Below are 22,583 nucleotides of genomic sequence, written 5' to 3'. Positions count from 1 at the left end.
CGCTTTGCCCAGTGGCAGTATCATAGCCAACGAGGTTTATCGGAGGTGCGATTACTGCTGATTGAAAACTTTTCCCTCTACTACAGTTTACACGTCATAGGTCGTTCTTTAGTTGTGTTGTATTTGATTCTGATGCTGGGAGAAGAGGCAGAGGTTGAGATCCTTATTTTGCAACTAAAAACCAAAAAACAAACAAAAAACACTTAGGAAGGGAAGTGCTGAGAAACTAACCAGACTCACTTGGTAGTTCATGCTCACAAATCGCATTTTCTTTTTTAAAACAGAGTTGCTAAATCGGGAATGCGATTAAAACGTGCATTTTGATGTTAGGACAGTTGACAAAGCCTCTCACCCAGTCTTCGTGGAGAAGTTGGGGAAATGTGATCTGAGTGGAGTGGGTGGCACCCTGAATTAGACAATCAGCAGTGGCCCCAAAATGTTGAAGAAAGAAGTGGATCAGTGCCAACCTGGACCAAGTGCTTCACTCCAGCGCCTGTCCAAGTAAATTTTTTATTGATAACTCTGATAAAGTCACAGAAGTCAAAGTCAACATATCTGTAGTTGTTAAAGCTGGGAGTGATACTTAATACTTTAGATAGGAGAATTCATCTTGAAAAAGATCTTGTGCAATGAACAGAAATTTAATAGGGATGCATGCAAAACCTGTTCTCCCTTCAAAAGAATTTGCAACCCAACCGTGGGATAGAGGAGATGGTGTTAAGCAGCCTGTGGACTCCAAGTTGCTTCATTGGTGCAAGTTCAGTGCAGACCAAGAACTGATGCAGCCCAGGGAGGAGGAGACAGACCAGGCTGCCGCAGGGTCACGAGACACAAGGGTCACGTGACACCGGCGGGGCAGGGTTGGGGTTGGCGTTGTTCAACCTGGGGAAGAGGATACCAGCCGGATCAAGGGGTAGAACTGTTTTCAGGAAGAGGCAGTTGGTTGTGTAGAAGAGGGACTAGCCCGTGGCTGCTGAGGGGAGAATTAGAATCCATGGAAGGTAGTTCCACATAGGGAAGCAGATTTGGATTCAATACACGACAGAACTTTTCCAGCAATTTGACCTGCTCAACAGTGAGTGGGGCTGTTTCGTCCATGGAAGTGGATAATTTACCAGTTATTAAAGATATTTGGGACAGGAGTGTGTAGGGGTGGGAATTTAGACACAGTGACAATCACGGGGATAACTAACTTTTATTTCATTCCCACAGCTACCCTGAGAGGTAAATAGTATCTCCATTTTGCAGGTGAGGAAACTGAGATGCCTAGAGGTTAAGTGACTTGTCCAAGGTCACCCAACAGGTAAGTGGCAAAATCAAGACTCAGAATTTTATTGGAACTCTTATTCTCTCCCCTCTTCCAACCCTACAGTTTTAAGGTGGGAGCAATCTCTGGTCCAAGATGGGTCTCCGGACAGTTTTGCTTTCAAGGCTGTCCATTTGCTCATGTAGAGAACAGTCATACTGATTTCCTCTCCCTCCTTATCCTTCAGAAGGGTTGATAGTATAAGTGAAGTAATGGACTAAGTCATTTAAAACTCTTCCTAGGGACTTCCCTGATGGCACAGTGGTTAAGACTGTGCTCCCAATGCAGGGGGCCTGGGTTCGATCCCCAGTTGGGGAACTAGATCCCACATGCATGCCACAACTAAGAGTGCCTATGCTACAACTAAGGAGCCCACGAGCTGCAACTAAGACCCGGCACAACCAAATAAATAATAAATAAATATTTTTTTAAAACCCCAAAAAACAACAAAAAAAAAACCCTCTTCTTTACCCCACCAAAGAGCTCTATAAAAATAGAGCATATTATTAAATTAAATTAACCTCATATTTTGAATAGGTACAAAATATGGTACATGGTACACAATTCAAATTATAGTAAAAGGTGAGCAGGGAAGGGCTAATTCTCCTCTCACATCTCTTCCCCAGCCGCCTACCCAATTTCCTTCCTAGGAGTCAAACAATGCTAACAGCTTCTCCTATATCCTTCTGGAGAGGTCTTCTCTATACACATGCAAGCAAGAACTTGTGTATATACATTATTCTCAAACGGTGGCATGCTTTACACACAGTTCTACAACTTATTGTTACACTTATTAATGTACTAGTTTGATCGATGTGAAATTGCCGATATTCTACAATTTTGACCTACAAAATTTATTGCAAGTCTTTCAATACCAGCCCATAAGGAACTCCTTCAGTCTTTTTCTTTTATAAAATAAAGTGTAACATACATAAGACTTCACAAATCTTAAGTGTACACACCCCTGTGGAACCAGCATCCAGCTGAATAATTAGAATATTACCAGCACCCAGAAGGTCCTTTGTGCCCCCTCCCAGTCACTGCCTCATTTTGACTTCTATATCAAAGGTGTCATCCAGTATGTACTCTTATACGTCCACTGTTTTGTATTGGTTGCACAATAGTCTATTTTTGGAAGTCCCTTACTTTAACCCTATCGATGCCTAATTGATGGATGATAAGGTTCTTTATACTCTTTTTGCTATTCCAAGCAATGGGAGCAAGGAATAACCTTGTAAATATAATATATTTTTAAAATATTTTATTATGGGAAATGTACAACACATATAAAGTAAATAGAATAGTATAATGGACACTCAGCTTCAACAACTATCAACAGTTTGCCTTTCTCGTCGAATGTATTTTCATAAGTAGGATTTCGTTTACTTACCAAAAAAAAAAATGCCCTTTAAGAAGGCTAAATATGCAGACTTTGGAGGCTCAGCAGAATCAGTGAATAGCTGTGTGACCATGGGGAAGTTACCTAACCTCTCTTAACCCCCTCCAATACAATGCAGGTAATAATTCCTACTGCACAGAGTTATCATGAGGAGAAAGGACCTCACCATGCTTTCCCAGCTGGAGGTAGGGCTGTGTTGTGGAGCCCAAGGGAAGGTGCAGGTGGGGAAGCAGGGGCCTGGACTACTGCCAATCCATTTTCATCTTTTAAAGAATAGTGTCTTTGGTAAGATTTCATTCGATAAAAAGGGATCTAATGCTTTAAAAAAAGGAAAAGAAAGAAAGAAAAAGAAATAGTGTGAAACCACCAATACAACAAATATAAAGGACTTACCAAAGAGCTTTTGTTATTATTATTTATCCATCATTCTGGTTTCCCTGACTGTCCTTTTGTCTTTTCAAACCACCTTGTTACTTGTTAAAATCACTTTCAAGCCAAGGGACATTTTTTTTTTCAATTAAAAATGTTTGTCCAGCTTTATTGAGATATCATTGACATATAACATCGTGTAAGTTTAAGGTGTACAACATGTTGATTCGGTCCATGGACAATTCTTAAAGCAAGAACAGGCCCCCCGAGAATCAGGGCCTGAGGGCGGGCCTGGGAGAGTGTCCTCCCCAAGGTTTGCATTGCACAAGCTGACGTCCTGAATAAGTGTCAGCCAATTTCCATCCTCCTCCTCTTTCCCATCCCCTCAGGCTCCCCACCCCTTCTTCTGGAAAATCGTGAGCCTCCTGCCGCTTACCCCAAGCCTCTGCTTCATTGGGTCTGGTTTCCCAATAAATCAAAAGACTCTAGTCCCTGTCGCTGTGTTTGTCATGAGTTCAAGTTCTTCCTCTCCCAGAGGGGAATAACTTTCATGGGTGTCCTAATGCCACGACCAAGTGCAGATGCTCTGGATCCCCACCCCCGCCTCAGCCACGACCGCCCAGCCTGGGGACCTCCTCCCCGGGTGGGAAGTAAAGGGTCAACGGGTCCTCCCAGCCGCCCCATCCCCCCGCACCCCACCCTCCTGCACTTGCCCGCCAATCGCCTCCCGTAGAGATGCTGGGAGACCGAGTGTGGCCGCGCTGCCGCCCGGGAAAGGGCTCTCCTCCCAGCACTGAGCACTTGGTCCTGGCAGACGCCCCAAGATTGTCGTGAGGCGTCTAGCCAGTTGGTGAGTGCTGTAATCTGAACCAGCTGTGTCCAGACTGAGGCCCCATTTGCATTGTTTAACATACTTAGAAAATGAAGTGTTCATTTTTAACATTCCTCCTCCAATTGGTTTAATGCTGAATTACTGAAGAGGGCTAAGCAAAACCAGGTGCTTTCTCTGTCAGCTCTCCAGTGGCTCGGAGGACCCAGGCTCTCCCCTTGTCCTCTCCTCGCCTCGCTCGTCCCCCCTGGAATAAAAGTATCGGCGAGCCCCACAGGCCCAGAGGAGGCCGAAGTTCAGGAACTGCTCCGAGGGTCCCGCGCTGAGAGCTCTCCATCTTTTCCCCCTTGCTTCTCCTGCCCACGCATCTTGGACATGCCAGGATTTAAAAGGTACGTTCTCTGCTCCGGACTTTTTCCTCCAGGGTCTGGAAACCTTACTGAAAACCCGATGGGTGGAAAATGGCTATGGCCGTGATTCAGGCTGTGTCAGGATGTTGGAAAAGGCATTAGCTAGTGATGCAATGATATTGTTAATTGTAAAAAGCTGCGCCTCTGTAATTTCCATCTTGAAGCCTTCTTTTGGGAGTGGGTATTTTATAAGACAGTTTCAGAAGCCAGCATCCGACAGAGGTCGACAAAAATCTCAGAGCCTGATTCTTTCTTTCTTTTCTGAAAGGGCAGCAAATTTGTGTGCCGTTTAAATTATTTTTTAAGTTTTTTTTTTTTTTTTAATTTGAGAGATCAATTACTAGTTCACTAGCAATTATTTTGCTGCATCGGCTGTTGGACAAGCGAACGGGCTAGCTGCACATTCCGGGGCTGGATTTGCTCTATGTCTGTGTGGGACTCTCAAAGGGCATGCGACCCAGAAGTCTCGAGCCAATGAAAAGTGGGGACTGCAGACAGAAATGCATGTAAGCAAACATTTTGATATTCCTTAAGGAAATTGAAGTTCCGGTCAAGTGATCGTTAAAGCTTAAAGAATTTTATCTAGATTACATCTGCAGTTTTTATCCAGCGCACTCTTGAAAACGTAGCTGCTTTAGACAAAGTGTGTGTGTGTGCGTGCGTGCGTGCGTGCGTGCGTGTGTGTGCGTCTGTGTGTGTGTGTGCGTGTGTGTGCTGAAAACGAAGCTGTAACCCTGTCATCCTGGATCGGGGACCAGCACTTCTTGAACAGACAGCCCTGAGATTCAGTTGGTCCCCCACCTCCATCCCCACGTCCACCCCCGCCCAGCTTTCCTCCCCTTGAGGATGGAGCCCAAAATAGGTGGACCCACCTGCTTTTGAAAGTTCCTGGGACCAGTTATGAACATCAAAGGATCCCCAAAATTCTTATAGTTAATTAATTTTGGAGTTTTCTAGAGTTTTTCATGACAAAGTGCAGCTATGGGTGACGCTGTGAGAGCAGCAATGCTTGGATGTTATGTCATTTTCGGGAAACCGTCTCAGTTAAGCCTGGAGCTTACTTGGCCCCCAGGCCCCAGCTGTGGCCCTTGCAGGAGGCCGGGCTTGAGATGGGCTTTCTCAGAGGAGACCTGTCCCTAGCCAAAGAGGATTGCCCTCTAGCCAAAGGGAGTAGGGGAGGTGGGGTAGGGGGAGAAATGGGTTAGCATGCCTTTTCCACTAGGTCTTGAAGTCCACTGCGTTGTCAGCCTGTCCTGTCTCCAACAAAAACGAGACAGAGTTTTATAACCAACCGAAAGGAAACTTCATGTGAAGAAACAGGAAAACGTTGAAATTCATAATATACAGCCTGGAAAATAAATTTGTTATTGTTCTTTCATTCCTTCCAGATATAAATCTGGCTGTTGTGAATATCAAAAAGCCCTGGGATTTGGCTCTGCACTTTATAAGGTCAGAGCTGTCTCCAGTGTTCTAGAATCTGGCTCACACAGGCACTCAGATGAAAGGAAAACTTGTGGGCTTCCAGGGTCTTTATTCTTTGGATTGAGGACTAGATGAAGGAAGTGGGCTTGCCTCTCCCAACACCACATTAGAGTCCTGTTTCCTCTGGATGTCACCTTAATTCTGGGGCCCTCCAAGTACCCCAGCGGTCGCTGATTCATGTGAGCCTTCTGTCATGGATTGAGTGAGTTTTGCAGTCTATTGAACGCTCTTTTTCTGAAGGGAGGGATTGTCAAGTGAAGGTATACATTGACAGTAACAGGTCACTAAATCCAACCAGGTGCCAGGTCCACTGAATTACTGAAGAAGCCTTGGAGATCACCTCCTCCGGGAAGTCTTCCCTGACCCTCCATTCCCTACCCGCAGCCTGGCTCTCCTGGCACTCAGTGGGCATTTCTATCAGTGCCCTAACCAAAGGGTATAGACATTGTTGGTTCACGTGGCTCCCCCACCAGCTCTCCAGGGCAGCATCTGGGTCATAGTTTTGTAGTTTCTTCTGCCTACCTAGGGTCCCTGCTCACAGCTAGTAACTACTCAGATAAACCCCTGTTGAACTCAATACTAACAGCACCAAATAAAGCTCTGTATTTGCATAGATTTTTTAACCACCTTAACAATTTTCAAGTGTCCAGTTCGTAGTGTTAAGTACATTCACAGTGTTGCTCAGTCAACCTCCAGAACTCTTTTCATCTTGAAAAATTGAAATTTTATACCCATAAACACCTCCCTAATCCCTCCTCCTCCTGCCCCTGACACCCACCATTCTGCTTTCTGTCTATAATTTTGATTGCTGTCAGTCCTTCATATAAGTGGAATCAAACAGTATCTGTCTTTTTGTGGCTGGCTTATTTCACTTAGCATAATGTCCTCAGGGTTCATCCATGTTGTAGCACTTGTCAGAGTTTCTTTCCTTTTTAAGGCTGAATAGTATTCCGTTGCATGTATATAACACATTGTTTATTCATTTGTTGATGGACACTTGGGTTGCTTCCACCCTTTGGCTGTTGTGAATAATGCTGCTATGCGCATGGGTGTACAAATATCTCTTTGAGACCTTGTTTTCAATTCTTTTGTATATATACCTAGAAGTGGGATTGCTGGATCATATGGTAGTTCCATTTTAAATTTTTTGAGGAACCTCCAGACTGTTTTCCATAGTGGCTGCACCAACGTACATTCCCACCAACAGTGCACAAGGGTTCCAGTTTCTCCACACCCTCACCAGCTTTTGGCTTTTTTGGTTGTAGCCATCCTGTTGGATGTGAGGTGGTATTGATTTTTTATCTTTAAAGCTAATTGGCGACCACGATTTTGTTGGATAGCAGCTTGTGAATGATGAAGAGTAGAAATCGCAGGTTCAGGGCTTGGTGGCTTATGCAGAAACACAGTTTATTGACACCTCCTCCTAAGTGTCAGCTGTGCTCCTTCTTGGGGCTGCCCAGGTCCCCGCGTCCTCTCCCCCATCAGGGTCTGTGTGAGGCGCACTCTGGGAGCACGTGCGTTCCTTCCCCCTGCCACCTCTGTTCCGTGGAGCTCACGTGCTTCACGTTTGTACTTTCCTTTCCTCTCATCATCCGAGGGCACGACGGCTTCTTCACACTGTGGTCATTTCAGAATGAAGACATTCAAAACTCAGGCGGGTCCCCTGTGTCAGGAGTAAAGGCCAAGCAGCTGGTGAATACATTGTTAATACCATGGCGGGGGGCGTTAGATTTGTTCTTTGGGGCAGCAAGACCCTTTATTTATAAAAATGCCACCGAACACATTATCCCAACATATGAAACCAGTGGAGGGGGCACGGTTCTGTTTGGGGTGGTTGGGGCATCTGGAGTTTCCCCGGCCTCTCTGGAGCATCGCCCCCCATCCCCCTGCCCAGAGACAAGCACAAGGTGAAGTCATCATTGTAAACACACAGGCAGCGCGAGAGGCACGTGTTACCCCAGACCTGGGTCCCGGGAGGATCCTGAGCGTTTATATTGACTTCTTGCTCTTCCACAGGATACTCACTGTGACCGTTCTGGCTCTCTGTCTTCCAAGTCCTGGGAATGCACAGGTAAGACTTTTATTTTGTTACTTATCAGGAAGTGTGTTAAAAACCAGGGCGAGGGTGTCCGGCCACGCATTGTGTTGTTTACCTAAACCGAGCTCTTCATTGTACAGAGATTAAAGCTGGGGCTCAGGGAAGTTGAGACTTGCCCCCAGTAACATAGTATATAAGCGGCAGGGCTGGACCTCGGTGTCCTGGTTCCCAATCCAAGACTCTTATAATCAGATCATGCTGCCTCATTTCTGTCCCTTTGCTGGGGCTGGGGATCTTGACTTAGTGTAAGTGTTAAAAAGTCAAGCGTGTTCTAGTGTTTCTGGGCAGTGGTGCCCCTTGGGTGCCTGCGTGTGGCCCACGTGGGTGTGTGTGGCCGACACGCAGTTGTGAGGCATCTCAGCGCCCAACCCGTGAGGACCCACCTCTGGCCCGGACCCCTGGGAGGAGTGTGTAGGGGGAGCTTGGGCTCCTGGGTGGCTGTGCAGAGAAGCCTGCACCATCCCTGACTTTACAAAGTGACAGTTGTGTCAGCCCTTGAGAAATGTGGACAGATCCCTCCTGAGGAGCTCAGGGCAGCCCCTCTGCATCTCTAGCTCAGAAATGAGAGAAGCCCCACCTCTGAGCAGGGCTGAGGGGCCATGTAGTCAAATGGAAATGCACTCATTTGCATGAACGTATAGAAGACATTACAAAGTCACCAACACAGCCTCTCTAACAGTGGGTTACAGCTCAACAGTTCAGAGCCCTGAAATGGAACCAACAAAAATCTCACTAAGTAGACTGATGGTCTCCCAGACTTTCAGGGTATAGGAGGGAAATCTTAGAATTTCAATTCATATTTATTTTGATCACACCCTTTAAATGTTTTTTCCCTTCATATTAAGAATTTTGAAATATATTTCATTGGAGGTGGAAAGAATCTTGGGAAGAGTACCAAAGACTTTGAGACCTAGGAAGGACCTTGGCCTCCTCTGGTCTAGCTCTGTGGTGACAGTTAACATCTAGATCCAGAGATGGCACGGGTTATAGTATAGTGTTTATTGCACTATGGGCACTTTACATGCACTAACGATTTAATCCTTACGACCACTCAGAAGTAAGTAGTATCCTCTCCATTTTACAGATGAGGAAACTGAGGCATAGAAAAGTTATGCAGTGAATAGGGGCTAGAGTGAGAATTTGAAGCCAGGCAGTGGGCTTGAACCCACACCTGCACTTATTTGGTGAGCCAGGGCTTCAACTCGAGTCTCTTGGTTTCCTGAACTTTATGGCACCACCTCCTGGCTCATCCGCTCCATTTCTTTGGCCCGAAGGCCCTAAGGTGTCTGAACCCACTCCCAGGAATGCAGGCTAAATCTATCATCTCCACAAACCAGCGCATAGCTCAGGGAAGTTGAACCCCATAAACCGTAGGGAAGGCCAGGGAAGGGACCCCCACGGGCAAAACCACACCTCCTTGACTTATTCCTATAACATGTCAGCTCTAGGGGTGATTGTTGATCCCATGAGATTTTTCTAAATGCATGAAGTTGTAACTCAAGTTGTAAGTGAAGCCTGCAGCCCTCAGGGACTTTTGAGACCTGGCGGTCTCTGGAAGCATCTCATCTTTGTGTAATTGTCTTCCTGAGGTTAAAATGGAAGAATTTCCCCAATTCTATTTTTCTTAAAAAACTGACTACATCACTGTGCGGATTTATTTTACACACAGACCTCGTAATCGGGTCGAGGATTTCGTAGGGGGTGCTGCAAAGGGGTTAAATAGCACCCAAAGAAGGAGAGTGGTTGCCCTTAAAAGCAGTCCTATCCTCTCTCAGAAAGGGCTGAGCACAGGGCAAGCCTCACTGGGCAGATCAGATGCGATTAGTATTTCTCTTCATGACCAGAGCAGGGAGAAGTCCCCATAACCATCTGCTAAAAATGGGCGTTCTGAAGCGATGATGCAGGGGCTTAAAAAGTAATGCTAAAGTGTAAAATGATTGTAAGAAAATACCCAAAAAAGGGACAAATAGAGGTTATAACACAGATGTTGGTATTATAAATGCCCTGTTTCTTTACCCATTTTCCATACCTCCTGTGATGCAGTTAGAATACTTTTATAGTGAAAGAAAAAAAAAAAAAAGGTAAGTAAGCAGAATGACCTCTCCTGTTTCTCTCTCTCCCTTCCTGCAGCAACAATGCACTAACGGCTTTGACCTGGACCGCTCATCAGGACAGTGTTTAGGTAGGAGGCCACTGAAGATCCTTCTCTGGGTGGGGTGCAGGGACAGCCCAATCACAGGACCATTTCTGTCTCAGCCGTCACTCAGTATTGTCAAATCTGTATCAGCCTTGCCCACGGAAGAAAACAGTGCCACGGGATGGTTGGAATCAACGACATCCTTCCATTGATCACCTGCTTTGTGCCTGGCACTGGGTAAGCCCTGCGACAGGGCAAAGATGAGGAAGAATTTATCCCCAGCCTCAGGGAGCTCTCCATCTGTATCAGTTCCCTAGGGCTGCCTTTACAAACGGCCACAAGCCTTAGTGGCTTAAACAACACAAACATGTGATCTCACAGGCGCACAGGTCAAAATCCCGATGGGAGTCCTACCAGGCTAACCTTGAGGTGATGGCAGGGCGGGGTTCTTTTCTGGAGGCTTGAGGGAAGAATCCACTTTCTTGCTCATGCATATTTTGGCAGAATTCAGTTTCTGTTTTTTAAAAATTGAGGTGTAATTGACATACAACATTGTGTAAGTTTAAGGTGTGCAATGTGTTGACTTGATGCACTTGTATCAAGGCGTAGCTTAGCTCACGCCTCCCTCACATCACACAATTACCATTTCTTTTTTGTGATGAGAATATTCAGGATTTACTCTCTTAGCATTTTTCAAGTGTGCAATACGGCATTGTTCATTATAATCGCAATACTGTGCGTTATTTCCTTCCAGTTAGAAGTTATCTTCTAACTGGAAGTTTGTACCCTTACATCTCCCCATTTCCCCCACCCCCCAGCCCCTGAATACCACCATTCTATTCTCTATTTCTGTAAGTTTGGCTTTTTGGATTCCACACATAAGTGACATCATGTAGCATTTGTCTTTCTCTGTCCGCCTTATTTCACGTAGCATAATGCCCTCAAGGTCCTTCCATGTTGCTGCAAATGGCAGGTTTTCCTTCTTTCTCATGGCTGAGTAATATTCATATGATTATTATTATTACATTATTCATATGATGATAATATTCATAATATCACATCTATCTATCTATCTATCCATCCCAAATCTTTATCCACTGATGCACATTTAGGTTGTTTCCATATTTTGGCTGTTGTGAATAGTGCTTCAATCAGCATGGCAGTACAGATATCCCTTCAAGATCCTGTTTTCATTTCCTTTGGATATATACCCAGAAGTGGAATTGCTGGATCATATGGTATTTCTAGATTTAATTTTTGGAGGGACCTCCACACTGTCTTCCATAGTGGCTGCATGGATTTACATTCCCACGGAATTCAGTTTCTTGTGGTTGTAGGACTGAGGCCCCTGGTTCCTTGCTGGCTGTCGGCTGAAGGCCTTTCGCAGTTTCTAGAGGCCACCCTCTTCCTTGGCTCGTGCCCCCTCCTCCATCTTCAAAGCCAGCAAGTTAAGTCCCTCACATGTTTCTGTTGCCTCATTTCTCTGACCAGTCCTTCTGCCTCTTCTTCTACTTCTAAGGATTTGTGTGATTTCACTGGGCCCACTCAGATAATCCTAGAGAATTCCCCCATCTCAAGCTCTTCTTTTTTTTTTTTAAGCTTATTATTTTTAAGAGAACCCTTTTTTAAAAAATTTTATTTATATTTGGCTGTGTTGGGTCTTTGTTGCAGCCCACCAGCTTTCTCTAGTTGTGGCTACTCTTTGTTGCAGTGCACGGGCTTCTCACTGCTGTGGCTTCTCGTTGCGGAGCACGGGCTCTAGGCGCGCGGGCTTTAGTAGATGTGGCATGCAGGCTCATAGTGTGGCTCACGGGCTCTAGAGCACAGGCTCTGTAGTTGTGGCGCACGGGCTTAGTTGCTCCATGGCAGGTGGGATCTTCCCGGACCAGGGCTCGAACCCGTGTCCCCTGCATTGGCAGGCGGATTCTTAACCACTGTGCCACCAGGGAAGTCCCCATCTCAAGGTCTTCTGATTAGCAACTTTAATTCCATTCCATCCATACCTAATTCCCCTTTGCCATGTAACCTAATGTAGCCACAGATTCCAAGGAAGAGGACAGACATTTTGGGGCTGTTCTCCTAGCACTCCATCTAGTGGGAGAGGTAGGTCTAGATGGAGTAAACTGTACAGGGTAGAATAAAGTCACTGTCAAGATGAGGTAAAAGCAATCAGTCCTGCAGAAGTAGGGGAGAGAGTGATGCCTTACGTCTGAGGTCAATAAAGAAAGCCTTCACGGAGGTCACATTTGAATTGGGTATTGAAGGATGAATAGGATCCTGAGAAATAACATCCCAGGTAGTAGGAACAGCATAAGCAAAGACCAGGGCATTGAAAAGACATTCAGAGTATAGACTAGTTTGTTGTGGATGGAGCATAGGGTATAGAAAAGGAATAAGGCTCTCCCCTCGGGGATATATTTACCTTTTTAATGATGTTTGATTTAGGCCAAATCATTTGTAGTCTCTGAGCTTAGTTAGCATTGAAAAGAATGACGGGTGGTGGGGAAGAAGTCTTGCCTTGGAAGCTCTAGGCTCATACTCTGACTTAAGGCGAAGGGGGTTGAGAGTGTACCGAGGATGCAGAGAGGGACGGCAGCCGTCTTTTGTGGCCCTCCGGTTTTCGTCACGCTTTCAGGCTTACAGTTAGAAAATGGGACTCCACGCTTCCCTTTCCCGAGGCGGGAGTTGGCACAAGTCTCTCAGATGAGGTGGCTGGAGTGAGCGGTCAGGGTTCAGGCCTCTCCCTCCCAGCCTCCAGCCCCACATGGAGCAGACCCCAAGGCTGGTGGGAAGCCCCGGTGCGGGGGGTCAGGGCAGCTGCTCATGCTGGCGCCTCAGTTCAGGCCCCCCCTGGCCCTGGCCCCGCAAGGCTGATTTTCTAGAGAACCTACCCCCCTGCCACTCCCACACCCCGCTCTAGACACAACAAGCAGAGCATCGGCCTGGCTGGAAACGGGCCCTGTTTGTTGGCACGGTGTGAGCCGAGTCTCAAGTAAGTCTCTGCTTTCCCAATAAGAAACTAGCTCTCGGCCAAGCCTTGTCTTTCTGGATGCAGCGGACTCTTTCTCCCCGCCCAGCTGTTATTTGGAGTAGAAGTGGGTACACTTATTAGGTCCATCCCAGCGTTTCCCGAGTGTCATATGGACACAAAAGAATACCTGAGATGTCTTTAGGTGGTACATCCACAGGTAAACAATCTTTATCTTAATAGTTGTATATTTATTTTTACTTACCTTCTATTTTTGATCATTGATAGGGTTTTTTTCATTTGCTGTCATGACGTAAGATGAAAAAAATAGGTCTACTTGGGTTTTCTTTTTCTTTCTTTTTTTTTTTATGTGGTCCATTTTTAAAGTCTTTATTGAATTTGTTACAATATTGCTTCTGTTTTATGTTTTGGTTTTTGGGCCCCAAGGCCTGTGGAATCTTAGCTCCCTGACCGGGGATGCAAACCCACACCCCCTGCATTGGAAAGCGATGTCTTAACCACTGGACCGTCAGGGAAGTCCCCACTTGGGTTTTCATTATGGGTTCATTTAAGAGAAAAGTATTAAGCATGTGACAGTACAGGTTTTGGTAGCTGTGACCCAAACATCAAGATGATGGTATTTGATGGCTGACGTTTGGGTGACACTTGTCAGTTTGATTCAATTTAGCCAATATTTGGGGAGTAGCTGCCAGGCCCATCCCTACATGTTTGGGAGCAGATGCTGGTAAAGAGTGTTTTGGGGTCCTTCATGGCGTTCTTGGTACAGAGCTCTGCTGAAATTGGCACAGTGTGGCCAAGGGGCCACTAACGCCTGTCCTTTCTGTGGCCCTTGCAGATATTGATGAGTGCCGGACCATCCCCGAGGCCTGCCGAGGAGACATGATGTGTGTTAACCAAAACGGCGGGTATTTATGCATCCCCCGAACAAACCCAGTGTATCGAGGGCCCTACTCCAACCCCTACTCCAACCCCTACTCAGGTCCGTACCCAGCAGCTGCACCCCCGCTGTCAGCTCCAAACTACCCCACGATTTCGAGGCCTCTCATGTGTCGCCTTGGATACCAGATGGATGAAGGCAACCAGTGTGTAGGTGAGTAGCCCAGCGTCCTAGGCTTCCTCTCCATTGGTGAAGGCATCGTCCTAGTCTAGCAGGTCAACCCCAAATGGGAAGTCAGTTCCCATGCAATGAACCAGTGAAACAACCTACGTGGTACACGGTTCTTTCACTCTTAGCAGCCTGTGTCTCTGGGTACCCTCCCACCTAGGGAGGAGTTTAGTGTGCTGTCTTATTGATAGTCCCCCAGAAAGCCAATTTGTTTTTTCTTTCTTTTCATCTATCTGTCTATCATCTATGTATCTATCTATCGATCTATCTATCTACCTATCATCAATCCGTCATCTATCTATTTCTATCTATGTCTACCTGTCTGTCAATCATTCATCTATGTATCTGTCTATCTGCCTTTAGATCATATCTATCATCTATCTGTTTGAAGACCAAGGTCATGTTTTCTCTCTTCGATAACAAATATGTCTGGTCAGATGCAGTAAGTGAATCCCAGAGAGAAGATCTAGAAACGACCAGCTTTCTAGAGTCTTCAGCATTACTCACCCTCGAATGGAACGTTTGCTCCTGAAACAAAAGAAGCCTTGAGGGCCAAGGCCAACTGTTCTGGAAAGAAAGTGGGGTCCTTGGGTGGGGACCAGGGTTCTTTTGACCAAAAGGAGCCTCGCTGATGGGAGCTCATAGCAAGAGTGGACCTTGGGGAGGAAGGAGACGCCATATGCCATGATGTCCCCAGGCTGTTGGCAAGTGGTATGACAGGTGCCCTGGTATGCACTGGTGCTCTGTTGGCCAGTGTGGCCTTGGTGGAGGTTTACCTGGGATCCTCCCTTGTTGCTTCAGCTTTGGTTGGACCAAAACTTTGCAACTGTCTCCAGCTTTGGGGGACGGTCTAGAGTGATGATGGCTCCAAAGTTTTTTGATCATATGCACCCCATCTGCAAAATCTTTCTGAGCCTGGACCCTTACTATATGCGTGTTTATAAATTACATGCATATCCAGTTATTCTAATATGGTTGGAGGAGTGTAAAGTATATGTAAGAAATAGAAAAATTTAAAGGATGCGATCAAAATAAACCTGAATTGAAATTCTGATATTTCCTTCCTATACACTGAAAGTTTGGTAGACCATCGGCCTACTTAGTGAGATTTTTGTTGGTCCCATTTCAGGGCTCTGAAGTGTTGAGCTGTAACCCACTGTTAGAAAGGCTGTGTTGGTGATTTTGTAATGTCTTCTATATGTTCATGCAAATGCGTGCATTTCCATTTGACTACATGGAAATAATATGCAAACAAGTATCTTTCAGAGCTAAAAGGGAAAATTGGATACACCTTAACTAAACTTCTCTATTCTTACTGGTCTCGAGGAGTGTGTGTGTGTGTATGTGGAGGGGGCGGGGGAGCTGGCCGAGGGTCACTTTGAACATAGACAAGTGTTCACAGGAAAAAGCAGACTGAATCAAGCCGTGGACTGAAGCACTGGTGGGGAACACAGTAACGTACGTCCTTAGAACCTGTAGAACAACAGGCCGCTGTAACTGGCAGGGACTTTAACAGTCTGTAACTGCAGCCTCTTCCTTTTATAAAAAAGAGTGTGGACTCCACCAAGTTAGGGAATTACGGGAGTCCAGCTCTCCTGACAACCAGCCTACATTTTCCTAACTCGCCCATGTGACCTCTCTCTGGTTCGGTAGAAGAGAAATGATCCCGAAGCAAATGCAGAGAAAGAGAGGTTGGGGGTGGGGTGACGCTCTTCCACGAAGTCCTGTGGGGCTGGGTAAGCTGAGTGACCATGTGCACGTCTTGAAGTGAGGAAGCGGGTGGAGTGACCCGCCGAGTCACTCCAGGGTCTCGGGAGGGGCTTCGGGTGGCTGTAGGGCTCCCTGATGTCTTGGGCAGTCCCGCAGGCCCCTTTTGGGGAACAGCCTGGAATGGCCACAGGGCTCTCTGAAGCACCCCCCTCCCTCCCACAGCCCTCTTTCCAGGATCCCAGTGCCCTCGAGAATAAGACGCGGCTGGGAACACTGTTTATCTCCTGGTCCCTGTGACGTCATGCACTTTTTTACAGGCCCCCAACCTGTCACACGGGAGATGTGGAGTCTTCATAATGGCCCTTTTGTAAGGAGAATACGATCCAGGAACCCTAGGAGGACTGGCACCCGGCCCGTCCACTTCCAGAAAGTTCAGCCTTATGCATTCATAAGTCCCGGGTTCCTTCCAACCTCCCTTCACCCCACCCTGCCTTTTCTGGTTTACACAGGTCCTTCTGGGCATTATGAGAGGGGAAGTCATGGGGAGGGGGCCCCAGAAGGACGGGAACAGGGATGAGAGAGGCCGGCCTGGGAACAGGCCACAGGGAAGCAGGACTCAGAGACGGGGGGAGAGGGGGGAGGAACCAAAGGAACCGAGAGGGGGACATTGTTGAAAGGAGAAGCAGGTGATTTGGGTCATCACTGCCAGAGAAGGAGTGTCCCTGTTTCCCAGAATGTAGGTCTGATCCTGGCGAGGAAGCTGGAGTAAGCAACTCCAGTGTGATGGGGAGAATTGGGAAACGCTTCTAAAACTTCGGTGTTCTGAGAGGGGAGGACCACATCTCCAGAGGGCCTTCTTCTCCTCTTCCTCTTTAATGTAGAAAATAATCAACGACAGTGATGATGGCAGTAGTAGGAATAAAACCAAACATGTAGTGCTGCGTGCCAGGATCTTTACCTGAATGAACATGTTGAATCCTCACCACAACCCCTGCGGTAGGACTATTGTTGTTCCTGTTGGCCCTGAAGCACAGAGAGGTTAAGAATCTGTCCAAAGTCACACAGCAAATGAGGGCCGAGCCAGGACTTGAACCCATTCGGGCTCTGGATGAGGAAACTGAGGCTCAGCGAGGTAAAAGTTTGTTCAAGCCTCTCAAGAGTCAGTCCTGGAGCCATGATGAAAAACTAGGGCCTTCTCTTGCCTTGTTTTTTTTGTAAATAAATTTTTGTTCTGTAAAACTTTGAACCTAGACAAAAGCAGAGAGATCATTATGAACACTTGTCTACTTTTCACCCAGTTTGGTCATTCTCAACACAGACCCGCTCTCATTTCTTCTATACTCTGACCCAGTGGATCAATTTAAAGCAAATCTCAGGCATCAAATCATTTTATCCTTAAATACTTCAGAATGTATCTCTAAGAGATAAAGCTTCTTTAAAAAATCATAGTCACAGTACCATTGTCAAACCTACAAAATCAACAATAATTCCTTTTTATCATTAAATATCTGGGTGGGATTCAACTTTCCTTGGTCATTTCGTAAATGTCCCCTTTCTATTGTTTTCTTTTAGAATCAGATCCAAACAAGGTCTACAGATTGCATTGGGTTAACTATCTCTTAATCTTCTTTGTCTCTCTTACCACGTATTTGTTGAAGAGGCTGAGTCGTTTGTCCTGTAGAATTTCCTACATTTGGGATATTGCTGCTTGTGTTGTCCGGCTGGTATTTAACGTATTCCTTCAACCCCTCTATTTTTCCATAAACTGGTAATAGTTAAATCTAGAGACTTGATCCAATTGAAGTTTAAAGTTGGGGGCCAACTGTTTCCTACGTAGTGCCCTTGCTCTTTCGTCCTTTCCATGCCCTGGTTTCTTCCCATAAACTGTAAGTAAGTCTGCCTTAAAAAAGCAAGCGGACACTTTTCACTGAGGCTTTACTCTTTCTGGGTTTTGGACCCACTTTCAAGGCAGCAGATTCCTGCCTTGTCCCCTGCCTCTGCAGGCTGGGCCAGACCAGGCTCAGAGCCCGGGTCCCTTGAAGCCCTGAGCTTCCTTGTTGACCTCTCTGTTTGGTGTTCCACTTGGGAGGTGACTAGACCCTGCTCTTTCTGGAACAAAGTTTGGCCTCAGATTTGAGTCCACAAGCCCCAAGATGTAAATCTGGATCACTCAGGACCTTTGCAGGCAGAGTGATGCAGGCAGGAATCCAAGAATTACAGTTCAGGAACCAAGAAAGTTTTTGTCATCAAGAAAACTGGCATCTTGGCTTGTGGGTGCTCAGCACCAGGGCAACTGCCATGAGGGTGGTGGACTCATGGCTGGTTAGACTGTGTCCCCCAGATGCTGGCCCCTTGGGAGATCCGGTGGTCAGCATCTCAGAGGATGGAGAGCCAGGTGGACATGGTTACTGGCAAAGAGGAAAGGGCTGTTGCAGGAAAGGCAGGATGCTGTGGAGTTAACGGTGTTGGTGCTGAAGACTCAGGGAGGGGTGAGCTGAGCGATTGGGCCCCTGGGATTTGAACCCCCATTAAGGAACCTTTCTATCATCATACTGCCTCTGAGAATAGGACCTTTGGCTAGGGTCCCTGAACGTTGATGCCACTTGTTTACGCGTATTTGTCCCATTTGGGGCTCAACTCGTCACCACTCTGGGTGGACATTCTTTGTTCTGGCTTTGCTAATCAGCTTGGCTCAGTGTCAGATCTAGGGACTCCACCAATAACTGATGCTCGTGAAATGTTTCACAACTGAGAAAGCAGTCTTTTACTAGAGCCGCGCTACCCCAGGGACTGAAGGAATTCCTCTGGTCATTTGTGAAGTTACAAGCAATATCTTTATACTCCCTCCTGGCCTGGGGTTTTCTCATTGATCAAAGCGCCTGAGCGGGCAGAGAGGAACACAAATGGATCCTTTTGGAAGATGAATGGCATTGGCCTGAGGCTTTCTCTTGAGTTATTTTTCCTGAAAGCCAGCCAATGTGTATTCAGTCACTGTTTATAGAGCACCTCTTTGGTGCCAGGCTCTGGCTTAGGCACGGAGGGGGCAGGGAGTCTGGGCACAGCCGTGGGGCTGTCTTCAGAGCTTACCATCAAGGAAGGGAGATTAGTCACGGAACAAGCAGCTGAACTACCAGGTGGCCTCTGATTGATTCCTGAGAAGTTCGAAGAGAAGGCAGAGATGGGAAGGCTGTGTGTGCTGGAGTGGAGAGGGCTGGAACTGGGAAGCCAGCCAGGCCTTGATTCTCACCTTGGTTTGGCCACTTCCTGGCTGTGAGACTGGAGCCTCAGTTTCCTCATCTGTAAAATGGGTACAACAATGCCTACCTCACAGATAACTTGTGAAAATATCTTGCCCGGTGTCTGCGCAGAGTATTACGTGGTAAGTGTTAATTGAGAAAGATCCTAGGGTCTTGAGATAACCTGTAGAGAGTCATCGAGTCTGAAAATGTATTGAGGGCCTAGTTCTTGAAAACCTTTAAAATGACCTAAAACCGAGCGTGGTACTCACCCACCTTGCAGACCTTGCTGGGCTTTGCCCAGTTCAGTGCTTAATGAGACTTCAGTCAGATGCTTCGAGATGCCGGCAAAGGCTAGGTTTATTTAATTGTGGAACAAAACAATTAACCACCCAGCAGGTAAGGCAAAGGGCAAGAGTGCTTGGATGGGGCAGCCGCCTGCAGGCTTTTCTTCTTACTTTTTTAACACAGGTTTGAAACCAAGTCCTCTGGATGAGACCGGAAAGAGAGCACAGGAAGCAGAAACCACTCGGTTCTTTAGCTGCTAAAGGCATCAGGACCAGGCAGGCCTGGTGAGGAGGGGGACCCAGGATTGAGGTGGGACACAGTCAGGTTTGCTCAGATGTCCTTGTGAACTGGGCCTCAGCAAGCCTGTTCACATGCGGCCCCCCCACTCAGGTTGTCCCATCTTGCTTCAGATCTCTCCCGATCATTGGCTGGGACGGTGAGCAAGCAGCTCAGCCTCTCTGAACCTCAGTTTTTCCACCTGTAAATAGGGATGACAGCATTAACTATTACTGTAGGATATTTGGGAGAATTCAATGAGATAGTGCATGTGCCTGGTCTTAGTATGGAGGCTGGCTCTCAGTAAGGGTTAATAACAGTTAGTTGTTACAATGTTATTTTTACTGTGTCAGATCTCATCATTCCGTGATGAATTCTCCTACTCCAAACCCCTAGTCCTGTTATTCTGTTATTGTTTATTCTTTCCTCTGGGAATCAGACTTAAGAATGCAAGGCTTTTGGAGGGTTGAGGGTTGAATTCTCGCCACTTTCAGTGTCAGGGGTTGGGGTTACTTGTGCTTCCAAGGAGAATGCAGCAGAGAAGGGGCTCCAGGAGGTTGTTCACAGCAGCTCTTCTTAGACGTGAATGTGCCCCTGAGTCACCTGGGGAAATGCAGAGTCTGACTCTGCAGGTCTGGTCTGGGGCCCGAGGTTCTGCCTTTTGCAGAAGCTCCTGGATGATGTGATCCTGCTGGTCCAGGAAGGCTCTTGTCCATCTGTCTACTCTTAGATAGGCCTGCGTTTAAAGAAAGGTAGAAACTTTATTTTTTAAATGAAATTCCCATATTATATGAATCTGTTAGAAGAATGTATTACTTTTGTTTAAAAACAAAAGCAAAAAATCCAAAAGAAATGTTTTTAAAGCCTACATTGAAGCAGCAGGCTGTAGTGGTAAAGACAGGACATCAGTAAGAGCTGAACTCTGATCCCAGAGCAGCTGTGTGCCATTAAGAAAGTCACTTGGCTTCTCTGGCCTAAGGTTTATTATCAGTGAAAAGAAGGGATTAGGGGTCTTAATATGGGGTCTGTGGATGGAATTTAGGGGATCCATTTTCATCTTTTTTCTCTACTAACTTCTAATGAAATTTAGTATTATTTTTCTTTATAGAGGCAGTAAGCCACAGGACTCTTAGCAATACCTGTGGCAGTATTAACAAGAGAAACACAGATATTTATACATCACATTACAACTGTACCAGTTATTCTGACACATTTTGAAGTTTTTGATGTATTTTGAAATATTATTTTGAAGTATTCTCACTTACCGTTACTTGAAAATTGTAGGAGATATTAGACCTGCTGTCCAGTCTTGTCATTTCTAATTTTTGTCACTGATAAAGAAGCGTGTATATTGCTATACATATTACACATATGTTTAAAAACTATTTTGATAACTGTCTTCCAGTGTAATTGGGTTCTTTCATAATCCTGCGAATTTAACGTATGCAATTAAAAACATTACTCTGAGAAAGGGTCCATGGCTTCATCCGTCTGCAAAACGCATTCCCTGGACCAGATGATTTCTTCAATTCCCAGTCCTTAGGAAAGATAATGTTTGTGTCCAGACAGCCTGGGCTTTCTGTTAACTCACTCTCACCTGGATCACTCGTGATGTGGTCCTTCTCTACTCGTGTGTTTCAACCAGCCCACACACTTGGTGACATCTTCTACTAGGACCGCGTCAGTCCTCCGTTTATGAGGAAGCCCGAACCACCCACGGTTGGAGCCACCCACGGGGACTGGCCCCGGCCTGCGGTGAGGTCCAGGGCACTGGCCAGCCTCCACAGCGCTGTGTGGAAACCCACTGTGGGGCACGCCCGGCCCTGGGTGCCTTTGTGTGTGGAATAGGCACTTCCCCACTGCCTAGCGTGGCAGTTTTCTCAATGAACCACAACTTTTTCTTGGCTCTCACCTTATGTTCCTTGGTCTGGTCGTGTTCCTGTTCAATATGTTCCATTCTGGGATTAGCCAGTTGTGTATGAAGAGCAAGCGTGGGGATCGCAGGAGGATGGAGAAGCGGGAACTTTGAGCAGCAGCACGGTCCAGCTTTGCTTTGGATGGTCCCAGTGAAAGCGGGTGTTAAGGCCAGATCTCCAGAGAGCCCCTGCCGGAGGGCCATTGCAGCCCGTTCAGCCACGTGTGCTTGAGATTAGTGGGAGGCGCACGTGATGATGTTTCTCAAAGAGGCGCAGGGATTCTGAATGTGTGGGAAGGTGTCTGTACCTCCTCCTTCGTCGTCAATACTGGTTGTAGATCTCTTTTCAAAGATCCTTTTGACGAAGGCGGGTGAGCACGCCACTGGAAAACTTGAGAGCAGAACTGCTCGCATGGGTTCTGCGCCCGCCTTGGCAGCTTCTGCGGGAGCTCTGCATGGCTCTGCTCTGCGTGTGTGCATGGCGTCTGCGGCTCCTGCCCCCACCCCAGCGTGATGCAAGAAACAGTGATTTGGGAACTCTCTGTGCTATTAGGAAAGGATTAAATGAAATAAAGAAGTACAAATACCATATGAAAGCAAAGTATTAGTGTCTTGGAGAGTGTGTGCATGCATACTGATTGAAAACCATATGAAACTGATCAGTATGGTCAGTTTCAAAATCAGTATGAAACTGATTAAAACCATAAATTAGGAATCGTATTTAATGTTGCCAACAACAGCCTCAAGCAAATATCATCTATGAGGCCCAAGTTATAATATCTGCTGTTACCCAAAGAAAGGGGATCTTTGTATTCTCAAAGGCCTGGAAGGAGTCGGTGACTAGGCCAGGGAGTGGTGGAAGGCAGTTGGATGCGTGGGGAGAGTGTGGGCTCTCGATTCAGAGATGCTGGGGTTCGAACCCCACCCCCGCACAGGTGCCTGGCTCCGAGCGGTAAACACTTTGAGTGGCCTATCTACCAGATGGGATGATAGTACTTGTTTTTAGCCAAGGATGTGCTGAGTGTCTGGTAGTC

At 46.6% G+C, this 22,583-nt stretch overlaps 1 protein-coding gene and 1 non-coding gene across 4 annotated transcripts in view; both read left to right on the top strand.

The window, feature by feature from the left end:
- LOC116750191 lies at window positions 1-140 on the top strand. Its single transcript, XR_004348908.1, has one exon. It is a non-coding gene; the product is annotated as a U4 spliceosomal RNA (small nuclear RNA).
- A 3,780-nt stretch (window positions 141-3,920) lies between these two features.
- The window catches only part of FBLN5 (fibulin 5), an 82,123-nt gene continuing 63,460 nt past the window's right edge, over window positions 3,921-22,583 (top strand). Inside the window, exons 1-5 of one of the 3 annotated variants that reach the window (XM_032622603.1) lie at window positions 3,921-4,295; window positions 4,644-4,819; window positions 7,812-7,866; window positions 10,024-10,075; window positions 13,855-14,109. In XM_032622603.1, coding sequence (XP_032478494.1) covers window positions 4,764-4,819; window positions 7,812-7,866; window positions 10,024-10,075; window positions 13,855-14,109 — 418 coding nt within the window. In that variant the 5' untranslated portion in view covers window positions 3,921-4,295; window positions 4,644-4,763. The remainder of the gene's footprint in view (window positions 4,296-4,643; window positions 4,820-7,811; window positions 7,867-10,023; window positions 10,076-13,854; window positions 14,110-22,583) is intronic. The other 2 variants (XM_032622605.1, XM_032622604.1) reach the window with 2 other exon arrangements.

The sequence above is a fragment of the Phocoena sinus genome, chromosome 2, assembly GCF_008692025.1.
Source record: "Phocoena sinus isolate mPhoSin1 chromosome 2, mPhoSin1.pri, whole genome shotgun sequence".
Taxonomy (NCBI): domain Eukaryota; kingdom Metazoa; phylum Chordata; class Mammalia; order Artiodactyla; family Phocoenidae; genus Phocoena; species Phocoena sinus.
This window is presented reverse-complemented; position numbering and strand designations above follow the sequence as displayed.